The 19,567-nt window shown below is 34.4% G+C and overlaps 1 protein-coding gene across 1 annotated transcript in view; it reads left to right on the top strand.

The window, feature by feature from the left end:
- FBXO8 (F-box protein 8) overlaps nt 1-19,567 on the top strand; it is a 57,431-nt gene that overhangs the window by 20,923 nt on the left and 16,941 nt on the right. The window contains exons 2-3 of the mRNA XM_008566329.1: nt 425-761; nt 4,193-4,319. Coding sequence (XP_008564551.1) covers nt 433-761; nt 4,193-4,319 — 456 coding nt within the window. The 5' untranslated portion in view covers nt 425-432. The remainder of the gene's footprint in view (nt 1-424; nt 762-4,192; nt 4,320-19,567) is intronic.

The raw sequence follows: 19,567 nt of genomic DNA, 5'->3' as shown, positions 1-19,567 counted from the left end.
CTGAATTGTGATAAAAAGCAGGGTCTGGAGGCCTTTTAACTGAAGTCCTGTGCTCTGATCAGAGCTGTATTTAATACTGGGCCATAAGTCCACATAATTATAATTTGTAACAGTCTTTAGGACATCAGTAACTTTTAAATCTTACCATGTGAAAAATGATTATGTCACCTGTGGACTTTAAAAGTAGTTAGCAAACTGAGATAAAGGTGATGATCAAACCAAATATGTCTTAAACTTTCTTTATCCAAATTTTGCACTTAGAATGTTCCAATTGTTCTTTGTAATGTACTACTGGTTTTAATAGACTTTAATGAGGAATCTTAATTCTGCTAAATGAATGCTTCATGTTAAATTTGTTATACCACTGGGAGAAAGTGGGTTATTTTTTAAATGTCACCCTTATTATATTCTGGCTTTCTCCCAGCCTTGCAGATGGGTCAGGGGCTGTGGAGAGTGGCCAGAAACCAGCAGCTACAACAGGAAGGCTATAGTGAGCAAGGCTACCTCACCAGAGAGCAGAGCAGGAGAATGGCTATGAGCAACATTTCTAACACCAATCATCGCAAACAAGTCCAAGGAGGCATTGACATATATCATCTTTTGAAGGCAAGGAAATCTAAAGAACAGGAAGGATTCATTAATTTGGAGATGTTGCCTCCTGAGCTAAGCTTTACCATCTTGTCCTACCTGAATGCAACTGACCTCTGCTTGGCTTCATGTGTTTGGCAGGACCTCGCTAATGATGAACTTCTCTGGCAAGGGTAAGTTAAGCCCACCAGCATATGATTCAGGTATCTCTAAACATAATCATGATGAAATGTTCTTTTTATAATATATATGTATTACGAAATATTTCTTTTTAACTGGGATACAGTTATCATCACAGTCAAATTCAATACTGAGGAAATAAGATAGTAGAAAAGAAAATAGAATAATGACTTTACAATTAGAAGAGAGATTCCTAATTGAGATGAGTCTGTTTATTATAAATCAGAAATTGTCAGTTTATTCTAAAATTACAACAAAATTATAAAGTGAGAAATTACCCAAAACTTGGAGTGTTCACATCCCTTGTGTAGTTTGTGTTCCCCATCGGGTATCCCAACTGAAGAACAGGCATATTTAAAAATCAGTAAGTGGTCCTCAAGTGTTACTCTTCATTGGTTGCAAATGGAGTATGTGTGTGTGTTTTGACTTATTTATATATTTATTTTTATCGAAGGGGCTTGTTAGCATAAACTAACTGGTGAAAATTTTCGTCCATTAAGTAGGTAAATATTAGAAAGCAAGGTGATAAATAATCTACTTGCGGTATTTAAAGTAGGTTCTAGCAATTTTAGCAGGTAATAGACCAGTTTAAATTTAAACTACCAATCTAAGAACATTTGGGGGAATAGAATGTTTTATTGAATCTAAGTTATTCTGTAAATAGCATCATATACTTAAAAATTATAGGTACATGGTTTTTTTTTTTTTCGAGTCCTGAAGATGTTACCAAACATAGAAGAATCATTAGATCTCAGATTTATTAGCTTCCTTTATGAAAGTTTATTTCATTCTCATTATTTTAAAATTAGACTTCATATGGAAACAAAAGTCTTAAGACGTTAAATAATTTCTAACTGGAAATCTAATGGAAAGAATTAATAAATTAATCTAAATTGGCAAAATTTAGTAAAAATGTATTTTCAGTAATGGCATTACTAACTTAGGCTTCCTGATGTCACAGGATTATACTTTAGTATAAATCATATAGGTCATATAGGTCATATAATCATATAGGTCATATACTCTAAATAGATAATGATTTAACCTCTAAATAGATAAAAATCATCAATATTATCTTGTTATTCTTTTATTGCCTTTTTATAGTGGAAATACTGTGTAAATAAAAGGAAATTCTATTTATTAGTAATGTTTAAAATAAATAACAGTTATTAATTTTTTAATCATTATGTAAGCGTATACTTACATGAAATGTAAGAAGGAAATGAAAACATTTTAAAACCAGGTTATTCTTTATGATCTCTTTTCTACATTTTAGTATTTCCCACAAAATTAATTTGTGCCTTATTTGAACATCCTAAAATTTATTTTTAAGCTTATCTGAATTCAATAGGAATGTATTCATTTGGGGTTTAAATCTTGATTGTTCATCACTGAAAGAAATGCTTCCTTTATTGTATGCCATATAATTTTTCCTATTTTTATGACACTTGGACAATGAGAAAAACTCAAGAAGTGTTACATACAGAAAACCTGCAAAGAAGCAGCGCAGCAGAGAGGAGGCCACAGCAAAGACAGCGAATTGCCATGCCACCACTCACAAAGCTCCTCTCACACTAAAGAAAACGCTGGAACTAAAGTACCATTGGAGTCAATCTGCTAACATTTCATTTATGGTTGTAATTTGTTTTCAGAGTGTTCAGTTACCTATAGATTTTTTTAAAGATTACACAATTTTTTTTCCTTTTTGTCTTTTTTCGTGACCGGCAACGGATCGCAACCCTCAGTGTCGCGCCCGTACCGGACCGGGACCGGCAACGGGATCGCAACCCTCGGTGTTGCCCCCGCTCCTCGCTCAGCCAGTGAGTGGCCGGTCTGAATGTGGGATCCGAACCCTTGGCGGGAACGCCGCCACGCTTCCCAAGCGGCACACTGTAGCAGTGCGCCACCAGGCCGGCCCGGATTTTTTTTTTTTTTTTCTTAATGATAAATTTCTTCTATTTGAAATTAAAGCCTGGCTTAATTTTTATTTTAACTTTGGATATGTTGAATACTTATTGATATTGGGAGGTTCTGTTGCTTTCATATGGCTTAGTAATAAAACTCGAAAGCTATGGAACTAAATTAAAGAGACTTAAAATATTGATAATTTTCTAAATAATTTATTATATTTACAATTTTAAAATCAATAATTTCATTTGGTTGGTAAAAATAATGCAAGGGTATAAATTAACTAGGTTAGTTTTGTGTTAAATTAGATTTTACCCACTTATCCTCACAATTTTTGATGTTATAGTCTGAGACAATAACTTCTTATTTTCCTGTACTTTGTATGTACGTGAAAAGAAGGAAGTTTGAAGCAAAAATCAATAATAAATATCAGAAAGTGAAACTACTTTGTCTCAACAAGTAGCAGGTGTTTTTGGACATACAAAAAAAAATCACAATTTTTAGGCAAAGACTTATTAAAATGTTTCGAAATATAATTTCAGTATTCTCTGCATCTCTAGGGTAATGCACTTATTTTTAAGGCTCTTAGGTACAAATCCAGAATTTCCAGGCAGTATAACTTAAGCTTTTAAATAATAACCAGTAGCTATTGCCTCTGTCCAGAAATCGAAACAACTATCCCAATCTGCAGAAAATAGTGTTTTGAAATATAAACTGTTAGTATTTTAGGTTTTATAGAACTTTTAAATATTCGTGTATAACTGTGATGACAAATCACAAAGCATGTCCAACACTGTGAAACAAAAACAAGTAAAGAACCAGTGTTTTTGAAATAGTATCTTCAAATAGCTATGTTTAACGTCACAGCTTTTGATGTATGTATTGATGTTGTGTGGTATTACAGTTTCTATGTTTATCTGTTATTAATATATGTATTGTCAAAAAAGCAAAAGGTTGACCCCCCCACTTAGATTTTTTTCACAATAAAACACATTTAGGTTACTTAATAGATTCTGCTTGGCTTCTTGGTTAAGATTGCAAGCTCTGGAGTATGATTCATTGGTTCAAATCCTGCCTCTACATATATTAGCTGTGGGATCTTGGGCAACTTTTTCATCTCTGTTTTTCTTATCTGTAGCACCAATATCCTAGAAAGATTAAGCAAGTTAATATAGTTAAAATACTTAAAATAGTGCCTGACATCTAGTAAGAACCCAGTAACTGTTAGCTATTATTACTGTTATTAATAGTTTGTTTAACTTAAGATATTACTCATGAATATTATTAATCTTTGTCACTCACGTTTATTAGGTGCTATCAAAATTGCTAAATTTAAGGCATCTATCATACTCTAGTAAATAAACAACAAGTATAAAATTAAATATTTAAACATTAGAGCTCCAAAACCCAATCTTATATCATTTCAGTGTTACTATTTTATCATGTGTATTCATGTTTAACCGAGGAAATTAAGTATACTAATGTTTTCTTGTCTCATTTTCTCTTATTTTTACAGGTTGTGCAAATCCACTTGGGGTCACTGTTCCATTTACAATAAGAGCCCACCTCTAGGATTTTCCTTTAGAAAATTGTATATGCAGCTGGATGAAGGCAGCCTCACCTTTAATGCCAACCCAGATGAGGTAAGTGAGGAACTTGAGTATTTGTATCAGGTGAACTTTATTACTATCTTGCTGCAGCTTTCCAATATGATAAACTTGCAGGAAAAACAAGTCGTTGAATGTACCTTTTCAATTACTAAGAAGCCCAGTATGTTATTGCTCTAAGACATAGTCATTTTTATTTACCTTACCATGTCACATTATAATCTACCTACTCACTTTGTATGGCAGCATCCGAGATATATACGCAGTCCTCTAGTGACCTGATTGAGATATTAGTACATTATAAGTGAAGAGGACAAAATATGATGAGAGCATAGAATATGTTCATCAGATTTTAACTGCAGCATTTTCTTCCTGTTTATTGTTTTTATTTAGTAGGTGTGCTGCCATTATCAGAGATAATCACAGAGACATCATTGTAGGTTCTGACATATCAAAATGTTGTCTTTAAATAATGCCTTTAACAATATAATTCCTTGCTGACAAAGAAACTCCTGGGATAGCCACTATCCCAGTTGATAAGAGTGTGATGTTGATAACACTAACATCCAAGATTCGATCCCTGTACCAACCAGCCCAGATCAACAAAAAAACACAAAAAAAACAAACCACTTATAGATTCTATTATAAAATTGAATAATTTTGTATTAATTATTTAATTCTTTTTTAATATGATATCTAAATTGATCAAAATGTGAGACAATTCTTTCACTGATTTTTCTTTCCTATTCTCATTTTAATATATACTGGAAAAGTTCAGATTTTCAGAAATGTTTAATTATCTATTAGACGTATTCTTAGAAATCTGAGTGGAAATTATACAATACTCAGAACTACTGCTTCTGGGTGTATTATTTTCTGTGGAAAAATTTAACTGGCTGAATTATTTTAATTTTCAAAAACCAACTTTTTTCATTTGTTGTAGAGGTATTGAAGACTTTTTAAATCAAGCAGCCAAATATTTTCTAAAATTATCTCAGCTTCTTTTATAATTAGGGAGATGTTTCTCCCATGTAAAATATTTGAATCTTAAACAGAAATACTGATTTCACACACAGGCATATAGTTATACCAATGATATTTTTTAAATAAATTGATTTTTACTTCTTATGCATGGTTTCTTTCTTTGTTAATTTTTTGGTACATAAATAGAAAATAAAATAAAACACCATTGCTAAGGTTTACTGATACACATACTGCATATCAGTTAAGTCTTTTCCCCACAAATATAACAAAGTGTATATATTATAAAGCATGGTATAATATTTAAATTCAGGTATTTGTAGTCTTTCCTTCACCACTGTTTAAGGAGGTTTTATTTTCAATGAATAAAAAACTGATACTTTTGGGCCGGCCCGTGGCTCACTCGGGAGAGTGTGGTGCTGATAACACCAAGGCCCCGGGTTCGGATCCCACATAGGGATGGTCGGTTCGCTCACTGGCTGAGCGTGGTGCTGACAACACCAAGTCAAGGGTTAAGATCCCCTTACCGGTCATCTTTTAAAAAAAAAAAAAAAACTGATACTTTTAATGAAAGTAGAATGATATATAAGAAGTTAAAGTTCAAATTATACGTTTGAAACCAATTTAATATTGCTTTTTAGAATCTAATGACCATTCTTTAGAAAGGCAAATGAATGGATAAACTATCATAAATTTAGGTTTTGTTACTTGTCCCTTTATTGAAAGTTTTTTCTGATGCCTTTTATCATAAAATACACTTGTTTTTATTTTATTTTAGTTCAAATCCAAGTTATCTTCTTTGTAAGCATATAGCAATGTATGCATGTCACCTGTTTCATCTTGTACTGTGGCATACTGCTCTGTACAAGAGATTTTACTACATTTATGTATTCCAAGAATGGCATGGTTTCGGAGACTTCATTATTCTTAGTTCTTTATCAGAATTAGGTATTACTTGTTGATAATTAAAACAGTTCATATGATGATCTTTATAGTAAGATATATATTTTGCATCAGTCTTTTGAGATAATTGAATGATGATTACTGGAGAAGAACTGAGGCAGAATAGTACAGTGCTTTACTTTAAATTCATAAGAATCAGAAGAGGAAGATGTTGTAAAGCCCAGTCTTATTATGCCCAATTTATCAAGGCATACTGGCTTCAGTCATGAATTATATTGATGTAGAGTAAAACTGTCATCATGAATTCATGTCATTTGCAAATGTTACATTCTAAGGAAATGTAACTTGGTAAGTACTAAATTGTAGATTGTTATAAAGTCAGAAAAGTTGGATGTAACTGCTGATATTGATTATGGTAAGTAGTCATTCCTTGCCAAAGGAGTACCAATTTTTAAACAAATTATAAAGACAAATGCAAAGGTGAAAATATATGTAGGTCCTCATATACTAGAATATGATATAGATAGTTTTAAATATGTAAACTGGAGATGTAAAAATATGTTTCTATTTTTGCAGTTACGTATATCAGTCTATACAGTTCTTGTTAATACCTCCTCTAGAGTGTTAGGAGGAGGCAGAGAATAGAGGTGAAATTCAAGTCCTTTTTGTATCCGACAAATTTTTTTTAGATTTTTAAGCCAAATGTTTGCTAAAAAAGGGTGCTGAAGTTATGAATTAATGTAAGATTTTTAGATCTTTAGATTTTACTTATCCATCCTATCTTCTATGTTATTGAGAGTTGGCTGTATTTTCTTTTTCTTTACTCCCTGGCCTGATTTAAAGGTATTCTGGAGTAATACAGAAGTATTGAATTCACGTTCTAAAAAGCCATATAGTGCTGCCAAGAGTCATAAAGCTGAACCACTCAAATTGTCTTGTGGTTCCAGAATTCTGATTCTACACTTTTATGAACATTAGTAATTTAGCAGGTGTTGCCTAATAGCAAAATAGAATTATCGTTACCAGAATGTACTTAGAATATAAATAGGCAAAAAAGGATGTTGAAATACACTTACAAGGTTCAGAGAAATGAAGGGAAGTATTTTAAAGACTTTATTCTGTACTTTCTTTCATTGACTAATTTAAATAATGTTTGCCAAGTCAAGTCTTCAAAATTGAGATCATATAATTGTGTTATCATAATAGATGTTCTTATCTAGGACTTATCTGTATTAGTCATACTTTAGCCAGGCTATGAGAATGACTCTTGCCAAGCTTTTTGAGTGCTAGAAATCAAGAAGTACTTGTTGGAGATTGATTTTTTTTTCCCCCCCACTCACTGGAACACTGTCGTCAGACATTATCTTGGGTTTGTTTAACTCTGAGCAGAAAATTTGTTTCGATAGTATGTATAAATGTAAGTGTTGTTTATTGTAAGTGCCTGAGATAAGATATATATAATTGTTCAGTATTGTAAAAAGTCTATTTTTTCATAATTTCTAGTTTTGTACTTAACATTTTGATAACAAGCATCATTAAATATTATAAAAATAAGAATACTTACAGCCACAGGGAACAAGATTCTCCAAAGGACACCGTTCATGTCACGGATATGGGTAACCAAACTCCACAGCAACTGCTGGCAGTGGCTCATGGGGTGGGGGAGAACATCTGCACAGTTTGTGGTATGATTATCTAGCACGCTGTTGTTACATGCATGACATTGTGATCTCAGCTGTATTGTAACGTCTTGATCTTGTGCATGAGCTTGTGTACTTCGTGGCAGGTGATCACATTCTAGTGAAAGAATGTGCTGAAAATCATCTGTTTACATTAATTTGTATTTCCCCTGCATGTTCAAGTTGAGTGTATCGATTTTATTCCACTATCAGTATTATAATAAAGTAACTTTACTTACCAACCAGTAAGCTATATTCTTTGTGCTCCATTAGAATTAAAACATTTTCTTGACAGTTATTTTTAAAATCTGAAAAATTAGTAGAGAACATGTTTTAACTTTAATATATTATAGGTTTATTTTTGCTTTGTAAATGTGTTTATAAACAGTTGGGTTTTTCTGTTTTGTTTTGTTTTTTTAATATCCTCATTGGGGTCTGGTAAAAAAAAAAAAAAACTTTTTCTTTTTTAACTATGTAAGCATGTTTCTCCTATATTTGTACAGAAAGACCCACATGCCTACAATTTTATGCATTTTACTAGATTGATCTTAGAATCTATAAAGAAAAATATTTTAAATTTGACCTATACACATGTTTTAGATGAAAATGAATATACAAGGTATTTTCAAGATAACATATTTTTTGTTGTTGGACTACCTAAAGTATAAACAGGAAATTTGTAGGATTTCTCTGTTACAGAAAGGATATCAAGAGTTTATACTCAGTTCTTATGAATAGTATCTCAGATATTAAATCTTATTGACTTTTCTTCTCCAATATACGGCAACAAAATAGTCATTATCATTACTTCATGCACAATAACAGAGGTGAAAAATAACTTTAACTTTTATTCCTTGGGATAGACAACCATGATTGTTATTATCAGAATGTACAAACAAGCATTTCCCAAATGTATTTTTTGGGAATCCATTGTTAAAAAGGATTTCCCAAGTCTAATAAATTTGAACATGATAGGTTATAATTAGTTGGCTTATATACAGCATAACTTTTCAAGGCCTTTAATACATCGATGCACACATTGTGAGTATCTAAGACGGAATGTTGTATGCAGTGTTATCCAAACTTGTTTCACATAGTGTCCTTTTGGGGTGGGGGGTGTGAAGGGGAATAAAGGGACATTCCAGGGAACATACTTTGAGATATACTAGTATAGATTATCTGCAATTTTACTGTGTGTAAATAAATATGTTACAATGATTGAAAGACCCTATTGTTCACCTCCAGCTATCTGATATAATCCTCTCTCTTTCTATATAATTATTTTTTCTTTCCTTTGGTCTGATAGTGCTTACTATGAAAAAAAAAAAAAAAAGAAAACCTGAGAGTTGAGTCTTGACAGTCTGATTTTTCCATGTTCTGTATTTGGATTGCCATCTAATTTGTTAGAGAAAATGTTTGTAAGATATGGGTAGGACAATAAACCTGAAAGAAACATTGAATTCAAATAATTGCCTTTACACATTGATATAAATATCTGTGTCAGATAATTTGGAACTAATAGACCATTCATAGTTATATCCTTGGTATCTCATTCACTGCACTAACTCTATTAAATCTTAATTTCTCCTTCAACACAAGGATATTCCCAGAGAAGGATGACAGGCTACTAAAATGCATTTTAGTCTGGAAAATGTACTTCCTTTCAAGGTTTTATCCTTAGTTCTATAGCTCTAGAAATTTTACTTTATCAATCTTTCAGGAATAAACTTGTGTTATAGGTAGTAGAGTATGAGCTTGGTTGACAGGAAGATATGTATACTTCAGACAATGCCTGATAGCATAAAGAAAGAGAAAGGTAGACTCAAATTACTAATTCTTGGCTAGGATGTGAATTGAAATCTATTTAGGAGTAATTGAGTTATCGGTGCCCTTCACAGCCAGTTTCACATTTTGTGATCTGCTCCTTGCAGTACCCATTTGTCCCTATGTGTGTCATCTAGGATGTTTTTGGCTGCAAGGAACAGAGAGCCTAAACTAATAGTGACTTAAATCATATACATTTGTCTACATCAAAAGAGTGGGTATTCCGGAGTTATTTCAGTGATGTAATGATCTTACCGTGGACCCTCAGTGTTAACATTTTGCCCTCTCTTGTTAGAGAGATGGCTATCACAGCACAAAATATCACCTTGTCACATGACAGTGTCCCAGCACAAAGGAGGAGGGGAGGAAAAGGAAGCTCTCTCCTCACATTCATCTTAATTTTTAGGGAAAACAAATCTTTTCAGAAACCTTCAGTATAGTTCTGCTCATTTCTTATTGAAGAGAATTAAATTACATGAACACCACTAGACCAATAGAGAATAGAATAGAAAGGATTTGCTTAGACTTAAGATTCAGCAACTAAGATGGTAGAAGCAATGAAAAGAGGGAAGTGGCCTTTGGAAAGGCATTCAGGCACCTGTAACACTGTTTTAACTAGTGATCCACCTGTAAAATGTTTGATTCTACCTTCCTTATTTCTGGTCTCTGCTGGGATAGAGCCTCAGTCCCCAAAGGAGGAATATTGATACCAGAGGCACAACAATTTGAATTGGTAGCTAGCACTACCTTCTTGCCATTTTAGATCCCCCTACCACTAAGCAAACAGACAAAAAGGAAAAAAAAAAGTATGAAGGGAGGTAGTTATGCTATAGTCGAAGTGATTAAGCCCAGTTACCAGAGGGAAATAGTCATTACTACACAGTGAAGAAGAGAAGGAAGGATAATGGTGGAATTCAAGAGGTGTCTTAGAGTTCCTTCTAATAGTCTATGTCCCATGGTGAAGTAACTTTTGAGATTTACAGTAGGCCTATATGAGCAAGACTTAGATCCTATCACTTAGACTTATTATTGGATAAAGCTCCTCAACCAGCCGAGTGGCTGGCTGTATTCCCAGCCTTAAGAATTGAATATAAATTATTCCAAGCTAATATGTTAATTCTATTCCCCTTGGCTTCCGTGGCATCCATGTCATCCAATCTGACCCATGACATTGGAGGAGACATGTGTAGAGAAAGATTTTTCAGGTTTTAAAAAGAGACAAAGGGAAGTAGTCCTCTGAAGAGTGTGTGTGTGTGTGTGTGTGTGTGTGTGTGTGTGTGCATGCATGTGCACATGTGCATGCAGGTGCCTTATGCACCTCTGAGCATTGGTATGTGAGGATATAATGACAGGACCACCTGCAGCCATCTTGCAGCCATTAGAAGTTTTAGCAACAAAGTGAGAATAGCAGATTGGAAAGAAAGAATTGGGTAGGCCTTCTGTGGGCCTAACAACCCTGGAGCCATGTTAGTCTGGAACTTCCTGTTATACAAAGTAACAAGTTATACTTTATTTTTAAAATAAATTTATCTCTTTATTTTGAATTGGGCTTTTTATTGTTCACAATCAAAAGCATCCTGATGTATTATTATTATTATTATTATTGTTGTTGTTGTTGTTGTTGTTGTTGTTGTTGTTGTTACCACCCAAACTCATAGAAGTTTGACATGTAATCCTGAATGTAAATTATTTTTTAAAGATAAACATTGCTAATTCTCATTAGCAAATTAATTAATTTATCCCAAATTCTCTAGCTGACAGTGGGAGGAATACCTTACCATATGTAGCTTAACTATTTTCCCCCTCTATAAGAAATGTTTACCCAAAAGAGCTAAAATGCTTAAGTTCATTGGGAAAGCTCCTTCCCCTTGATCAACATTAGAATCAAAGTGTAAAATTATGCCTGTCAGACACTAAATACCATCCTCTGTCTAGACAACTTAATACCTTCGATCAATTAGCTACAAGTCATGCTAAATTGAAGATTATTTACTTTTTTGAGGGCAATGTGGTGTGTGTGGATATGTATGTTTCTTTTTTAATCTGATCCATCAGATGACTTTATGGTTAAGAAAGCAACTTTATCCTATGTCTATTAGGGCAACTTTAGTTTACACCTTGCCTTAACCATCTTCTATCCTGGCTGCCCTCCCCCTCCCTTGTTTCCAAGAGTCATTACAACATGTGGCTTAGAGTCAGTCCACAGAAGGTGGTTGTGGACTCAAGATAAACCTTTTAGATGCTTCAAAGTTAAACAGTTTCCCAGGCCCTCTTTTGATCTTTATCCAATTGAAAAAGATATTTAGGCCCTAGAGTATTCCATAGTTTATTCTTCGATTAGACCACCAGATGCATTTTGTTGTTTTCTTCAATATGCTATGGAAGATACTAATTTGCTATCTTATTGAGTGTGATTTGTCTGGGGTAAAAGTTAACTGAAATTAGTGGACAATGTATTGATTTGTGAAATGCAAAAACTAGCAAGTTTTTTTTTTTTTTTGACCGGTAAGGGGATCGCAACCCTCGGCTCGGTGTGGTCTGCACCATACTCAGCCAGTGAGAGCACCGGCCATCCCTACATAGGATCCGAACCCACGGCCTCAGCGCTACCAGCACTGCACTCTCCCTAGTGAGCCACGGGGCCGGCCCAACTAGCAAGTTTATTTTATTTGAATTTTACTTTTATTTCCAAGTTAAATAAAAGTATCTAGACACTTTAAGTACATTTCAAAGAAAAATCTGTTTGCCTTTTATTTTTTTAACATACCCTACCTGACCACCTTGATACCTCCAGAGTGTTTTTCCTTATCTGATGTGACAACAGTTTTAGTGAAGCTTGATATCACTTTCTAGATTTAAGTTCTCGGCTTTAGTGTCCAAGGTAGTTGTCTCTTTTACATATCTTTCTTGAATTCAGCAATTGCTGCTACCAATGTCACAGTAAATGTTATTCCAAAATATGAGTGTTTTATCAGAAAATAAAGGACATTTTCTCAATTCTTGGATGTCATCAATTGTAAGGCATTCATCAACTTAACTGCAGCTTTTGAAATATGGGAGTATAAAGGTAACAGTATATCAAGTGCATTTTTTTTTCCTTTTTGTCTTTTTTCGTGACCAGCAACGGGATCGCAACCCTCGGTGTTGCGCCCGCACCTCGCTCAGCCAGTGAGCGGCCGGTCTTTATGTGGGATCCGAACCCTCGGCGGGAGGGCCGCCGCGCTCCCAAGCGGCGCACTGTAGCAGTGCACCACCGGGCCGGCCCTCAAATGCATTTTTAATCAACTAATTATAGTGTAAATTTATCCATAAGATTATATAACTCTTTTCTCAAGTCATAAAGTTATTAGAGACACTTTATAATGAAAGTCTTAAGATTTTTGTGAACCACTTTTGGCCATCATTAGCAGTTAAATATAGCATCAGAGTGATATGCTGCATTTGGTTATTTGGACTGGTGACTCCAACCTTTGAAAATTTATAATTTGAGGTGTGTCAAAGTATACTGGGGTTTTATCTGCCTTTACTATTTGGTCCAACTCATAGATTTTTGGGGGAAGGGTTGTTTTGTATAATTTTTTTCTTCTAGTTGAATTATATAATTCTCAAAAGTTTACAGCTTCTGGGCCGGCCTGTGGCTCACTTGGGAGAGTGTGGTGCTGATAACACCAAGGCCACGGGTTCGGATCCCACATAAGGATGGCCGGTTCGCTCACTGAGTGAGCGTGGTGCTGACAACACCAAGTCAAGGGTTAAGATCTCCTTACTGGTCATCTTTCAAAAAAAAAAAAAAGTTTACAGCTTCTCTTGAAAGTCAGCTGAAAGCTTTGTACACATAGATTCAAATATTCATTTGACAAATGTATAAGTATCTCTACTACTTACTAGTTATGTGACTTTGACTTTGGGCAAGTTGTTTAATATCTCGGTGCTTCAGTTTTCCCGTAAAATGGGGATAATAATAGTACCTATAGCATGATATTGTGAAAATTAAATGAAATAAGACATGTGAAATACTTAATGCCTCTAAGTGATCACCAAAGTCTAGCTACATATTTATACCAGAGATACAACTATAATAATTTAAAATACCAAGAACCAGGTGCTGCTCTAAGCTTTGGGGTTCTTCCTGTCCTGGAACTTTTGTGTTCTAATAGATAACTATTTGACACCTGAGCAATGGTCCTTCATGAAGTTATATAGGGTCACTCCACCATCTCCTAGCTTTGGTGATACCCTTTGCCTTTAACTGCATTTCCTGACATCTTTTGCATATACGATAGCATTTTGTTTCAGTGGTGCTGCTTAGTGTAATCTTTTCGAAGACATTTTAAACAATAATTAGGGGTACAAAATTATGTTCAAATTAGAACATGTGTCTTGGCTGAAACTGTGGCAGGATGAACAGATACTTTCATTACATGAATAAGTATGCACATGTGCTGGCAATGAAACTACATGTAAATCCCAGCTTGCTTCTCTGCTTGTCTACTAATAAGGCTTTTTATTTAATGTTATTTATTTCAAAATTGTTTCAGAACAGTTAAAATATATTTATAAATGTGTGCATCAAAATCTAGGTGATATGATAAAGCTATTATTTATCGGAGTTACTAATTTAAATAGTTGTACATTTGCACATTGCAAATGCAGTATTTGTGTGAGATTTTTGTAAAACAAGACTTCTAAATTAGCTAACATCAGTGTTTAAATGTGTCACTTTTTCATTAGTTTGAATTGTTATTAATCATACACCTTAACCTAGTAGAGTTTTATCCGTATTTTAATTGGAATGCTTTCTTTTTCCAGTTGAGAGACAGGTTAGAGATAGAAGGGGCCTTTCCAAGAAGTTTGCTTCAGCTACCAGCAAATTTCGCAATAATAATAAAACCAATAATAATTACCATAATGATTGTGCATTCATATACTTGTTAATAGTAACTTATCATTTAGGAAGTACCTTCCTCTCTGTCATCTTTTTGATTCATTTCAGTCACAGGTGTGGCTCTTCTGGGGCATGTTAGAACTCACACATGTGGGACCGGCCCCATGGCTCACTTGGGCAAGTGAGGCACTGGTAGCTCAGAGGCCGCAGGTTCGGATCCTACATAGGGATGGCTGGTGCGCTCACTGGCTGAGCGTGGTGCAGACCACAACATGCTGAGGGTTGCAGTCCCCTTACCAGTCAGAAAAAACAAAAAGACAAACAAACAACTCACACATGTGACTCTTCTGTTTGAGGTTATTAGAACTAATTACCAGGGGTTTTTAATTATTTATTTAAGCTCTAGATAATAAGGTTCATGCTATTTTGTCTGATATAATTGCTTTCTCTTTCCTGAAAAATAAACAGAAAGATCTGTCCTATACCTCTTCTCCATACTCCCTGGACTCCATTTTTATTTAGATTTTCTTTTTAACTGCCCCTCCTTTATGTGAAGTTTTCTGTTGACATCTTCTAGCTACAAATAATGTAAGGCTATTTGTTACTGTCCTTAGCAATTCCTCAGTATCTTTCACTTTAATGTACTGAAAAGACCTCCATAAATTGTTCTGGGAAGTTGAAATCTTTGCCAAGCCAAACAAGGTTTATTTATAATTGATTTCATCCCATAACCCATACACAAAATTGAACAATGTGACTCTTCATTATCCTCCAGATAAAATGTGATGTAATGATTCATTTCAGTAACTTTATCGGAGGGAATCGGCTACAGGATATTGATGTTCTTCTCTTCACAACTGTCACTTCTCCCAAATGAGTGTGGACAGTATATGCTCTCTGTTCTTCCTAATGAAGAGAGGAGACTGAAATCTGCAGTTCTGATTTCAGACTGACGTGAAAATTGTCTTTACATTTTTTCTCAATTTTAATTTCCCCCTTGTCTCTTAATTCTGTGTAACACAGAGCCTTTCAGTGAATAGCCTAGTTATGGGTACCTCAGTAAGAGAAAAACATTACTTTTATAAAATAATCTTTATACATAGGGCAACTTAAAAAACTTGAGCATAGTTTTTACTTCAGTCTTTGAATTGTGGACTGAAATCAAGGCTGTTGAGGCAGAAATAATTTTATAAAGGTTTATTGAAGGCCAAGCTTGAGGATTGACCCAGGAAATGCAAGTCAACAATTGGAAAGTGCTCCAGAGTCTACTAAAAGCAAAGGCATTTTATAAGGGAGTTTCAAAAGGAAGGGGGAAAGTTCCAAGTACAGTTGTCCTTTTTTCATGGTACCCAGGAATCACAATCACTGGTTGCTGATTACAGCATGGGAACCAGAAAGATCTACGTGCAATTTGAAGAAGTTTCATGCTCCAGCTGTTCTTAATATCTAAATGGCTTATTCAGAACCAGCAGGTAATACATTAATTAATCAACAGTTCTATCCACATACATTATCTTAAGAACAAGATGTTGACATCAGGTTCATGAAGCTTATCTAAAGGCAGTGAATTTTGAAAACCTTCATTTTGATTATTTCCTTCCTGATTTCCCCCTTTTGATTAAGAACTTTAGATAGAAAGCTTTGAAAATCAATTTTAATTTGAAGTTGTACGCATTTCAGGTCCCACAGACCTGTGAAAGCTCATTTCTGGGAAGTCATGTCCTTGGTTGGGGGGGAAGAGAACAGTGGAATATTATAGGTGGGCCGAATTAAAGAGCAACATGGGGTGAGTTCATGAATTGAGCAACGTGTTATTCATTTACATGATGAATCATTTGTAAATGTTGAACAATCATCCAAGTTTAGTTTGAACAGTAGATTTAAAGCAAGTAGAAATACAAGTCATTAATACTTTTATAAATAAAAATATGATACTAATGCTAACAATAATAATGACCACAGTTAGTAATCCTGAATGGAACAAGGATCCAACCTCAATGGCAACCAGCTAAATTAGTCATTTAAGGGATTAATTTTTTTAATATCTTGAAACCATTTAGTCTGCTGAGTAAATTATTTCTTTTTCAGCCAAGTTTCTAATTTTCCTGATGTATTGATATATAGGCAGCAATTGGTATGGACTACTGTATGTACACCTCTTTGTTTAACCAGCAAGTACTCCAAAGATATTCTATTATCAAGAACTACTTGGGCCAAGGAGTTTAAAGATTTTTGTTAAGCAGCAGTACTCTCAGTGGCTATTTGGCCAATTGTAGTTGATAGATTTCCAATCATATCCCCGTTAACATAGACTCCAGCACTGGGAATTAGAAGTCCCAAAATACTTTGACCAATGTCATCATTGTATCCAGCCAATATAGTCCTTTAGTATTTGGGGTATAGGGAGAAAGGGGGCACCATGGTTGTCTTATGTAGGGTGTAACAAAGTATCTCAACAGGCAGGAACCAGCTATTAAGGTATCTGGGAGCTTGTCTTTCAGTTGGATCATAGCCCATACCACAAACAAAAATATAACCTGAGGGTGCACAGGTTATTCCTTATAATGTGTTTCTGTTAATAAAATAATTTATGGGTAATCAGGATAATACTGAGTCAAACTAGGGTCTCGGTTAGTACAGGCTTTCCAGATTTCATCTATATTATAGCTTGTTGACTCTACTTCTTGACATAATTTAGACTTGCCGTCATTTTCAATATTAAATTTATTTAATCAATAATAAAGGGACAGGGCTTCATAATTAATTGGATTTTCGCATTAAAAGCAGTAAAGTTTTTAACTTCAGAAAAATTAAAACAAGGAGTAGAATTTTTAGGATTTGGAACCAATTTCGTCTGAAAGGTGAGGCCAGTGGTAGGTTGGTTGAGGTATGTAGTGGCCATGGGAACATCTAAAAAATCAGAAAGAGGCATTATTAAGGGCATACATTGATCATGGAGAGATTTCGGGAGCATGTGGCAAATTCAACAATCAGATCACTTTTGCAGTAGTTACACTTTTGACAGTTTAATTAGGATGTTATTATGTCATTTTATCCTTTAAGATAATGGAAAGTAGTAGAGAAAACACGTCAGGATAGTTCAATAAGGAGTCCATATAGTAACAAACCTTGATCAAGACTGGTCTGGAAGTCTTGGGTTCACTGTTGATCTCTGATGCCATCTGCTTCCCATCCTCATGTTGGACGAATTTAAGACGAAGTACTTCCTTAGGGGTTATTGCCCATTTGGGATTTTTAGCCTTTAAAAAAAAAATGAGAAATAAGAATCCATGAATCTATACCCTTTAATTTTGTTATACAGAGATTAGTCAGCAGAACCACAGGGATCTTTGATTAGATGTCTTTTCCAATGAACAGTCACCAGGATGTAAATCATGTAATTTTTTATCTTTTTTTCTTGGGAGTGCCTTGTAGAGAGAATCTCTTATAAGCCTAGTATTATTGTCAAGAAAGTTGACAAGATTTTTACAGTAATGTAAGATGTCATTCTTTAAACCTGTGGGATTGAGTGTGGGGTCTTGTAAGGACATGGGTCTGCCAATAACAATTTTAAATGGAGATAATTTATGTTTTCCAAAAGGTGTAGACCTCAAATTAAGCAAAACCAGTGGAAGAGTCTTAGACCGTTAGAGATTAAAAGCCTCACTCATTTTGCCAATTAAGTTTTATGGTTCCACTGGTGTGTTCCATCAACCCAGAGAATTGTGCGTGGTACGCACAATGGAAATGTTGTATGATAGACCAAATATCACAAATAGATTTTGTAATTTGTCCAGTAGAATGAGTTCCACAGTCACAATGGAGTTTCAAAGGAATTCCCCAACAGGGAATTATTTGTTCTAATAATAATTTTTCTACCTGTAAGGCAGTAGCTCTTCTACATGGAAATGCTTTTACCTAATGGGAGAACATGCAAATCATGACTAGTACAAATTTATAACTTGGGAAGGGGGCAGTTGCCAAACTTTAAAGGGTCCAGGGGAGCTATAGGAAGATTACCCTGGGTTATGTTTGGGGCAGATAGTGTATCTGGAAGCAACCTTTTGGGCTACTATATTTTCAGTAATATTATTTTCCCCATTTAATCATCTCTTCAGTTCACCAATGAATTAACTCATATATATATTTTAGAAATGGAAGTTGTAGACCCATAGGAATTATGGGTTTATATTTAGAACAATATCAGATATCATTTTGAGAGAAATATTTTTGATTCCCGCGTCACCTTTTCTGAGTCTGGGGCTGATTGTTGAGCTTCCTTTAATATGGAAGGACTAAGTTTAAAAACTTATAAAGAGCAAGTTTCAGGAGAACCCCTTCTTTTTTATTTTTAAAGTTGCCTGTTTAGCTGCCTGGTGTTCAAAATGATTAACTCTAGCTTCTGGTTTATTTCCTTTGGATTGTCGCAGGACATTTATTATGACCAATGCCTTGGGTTTCTAAAGAGGTTCTAACAACTCAGAAAAGCCATGCTTCTTCGATAAAATCTGTAAAAGAAACTATGGTATAACCTGCAGAATATTTTCCTTCTTTATCTCTTAAATATGAGCCATGTATAACCCAAATTAAATCAGCATTATCCAAAGGTCTTTTCTGTAACAGAAGTTGGTCAGTTAATGTTAAATAATCTTGAGGAATTTCATCTGTTGGTAAAGGCAACAATAATACTAAGGGAAAACAACAGGAGTATTTCATAAGAAGGTAGTTGATTTCCAAAGGTAATGTTGGGTGTGATGTGAAAGAATATGAAGACTGAACAATTAAAGAGAAATCTGGTGTCCAGTTGTTACAACAGCCTACCAATCTGAGAAATCCCTGGAGTTGTTTCTTAGTTATTGGTTGAAAGTCATTATTCTTTTAAATGATCAGGGTTTATTTTAAAAATAAAAAAAAAAGCTTAGAGATTAGATAACCTAGATATTAATATTCAACTTTTCTGTCTTTTTTTTGGCAGTACTGTAGTTTTTCCTTAGATACCTTATGGTCTATAG

The sequence above is a fragment of the Galeopterus variegatus genome, unplaced genomic scaffold (assembly GCF_000696425.1).
Source record: "Galeopterus variegatus unplaced genomic scaffold, G_variegatus-3.0.2 Scaffold235, whole genome shotgun sequence".
Taxonomy (NCBI): domain Eukaryota; kingdom Metazoa; phylum Chordata; class Mammalia; order Dermoptera; family Cynocephalidae; genus Galeopterus; species Galeopterus variegatus.
The sequence above is the reverse complement of the archived record's forward strand: the minus strand, read 5'-3'. Positions and strand labels throughout refer to the sequence as shown.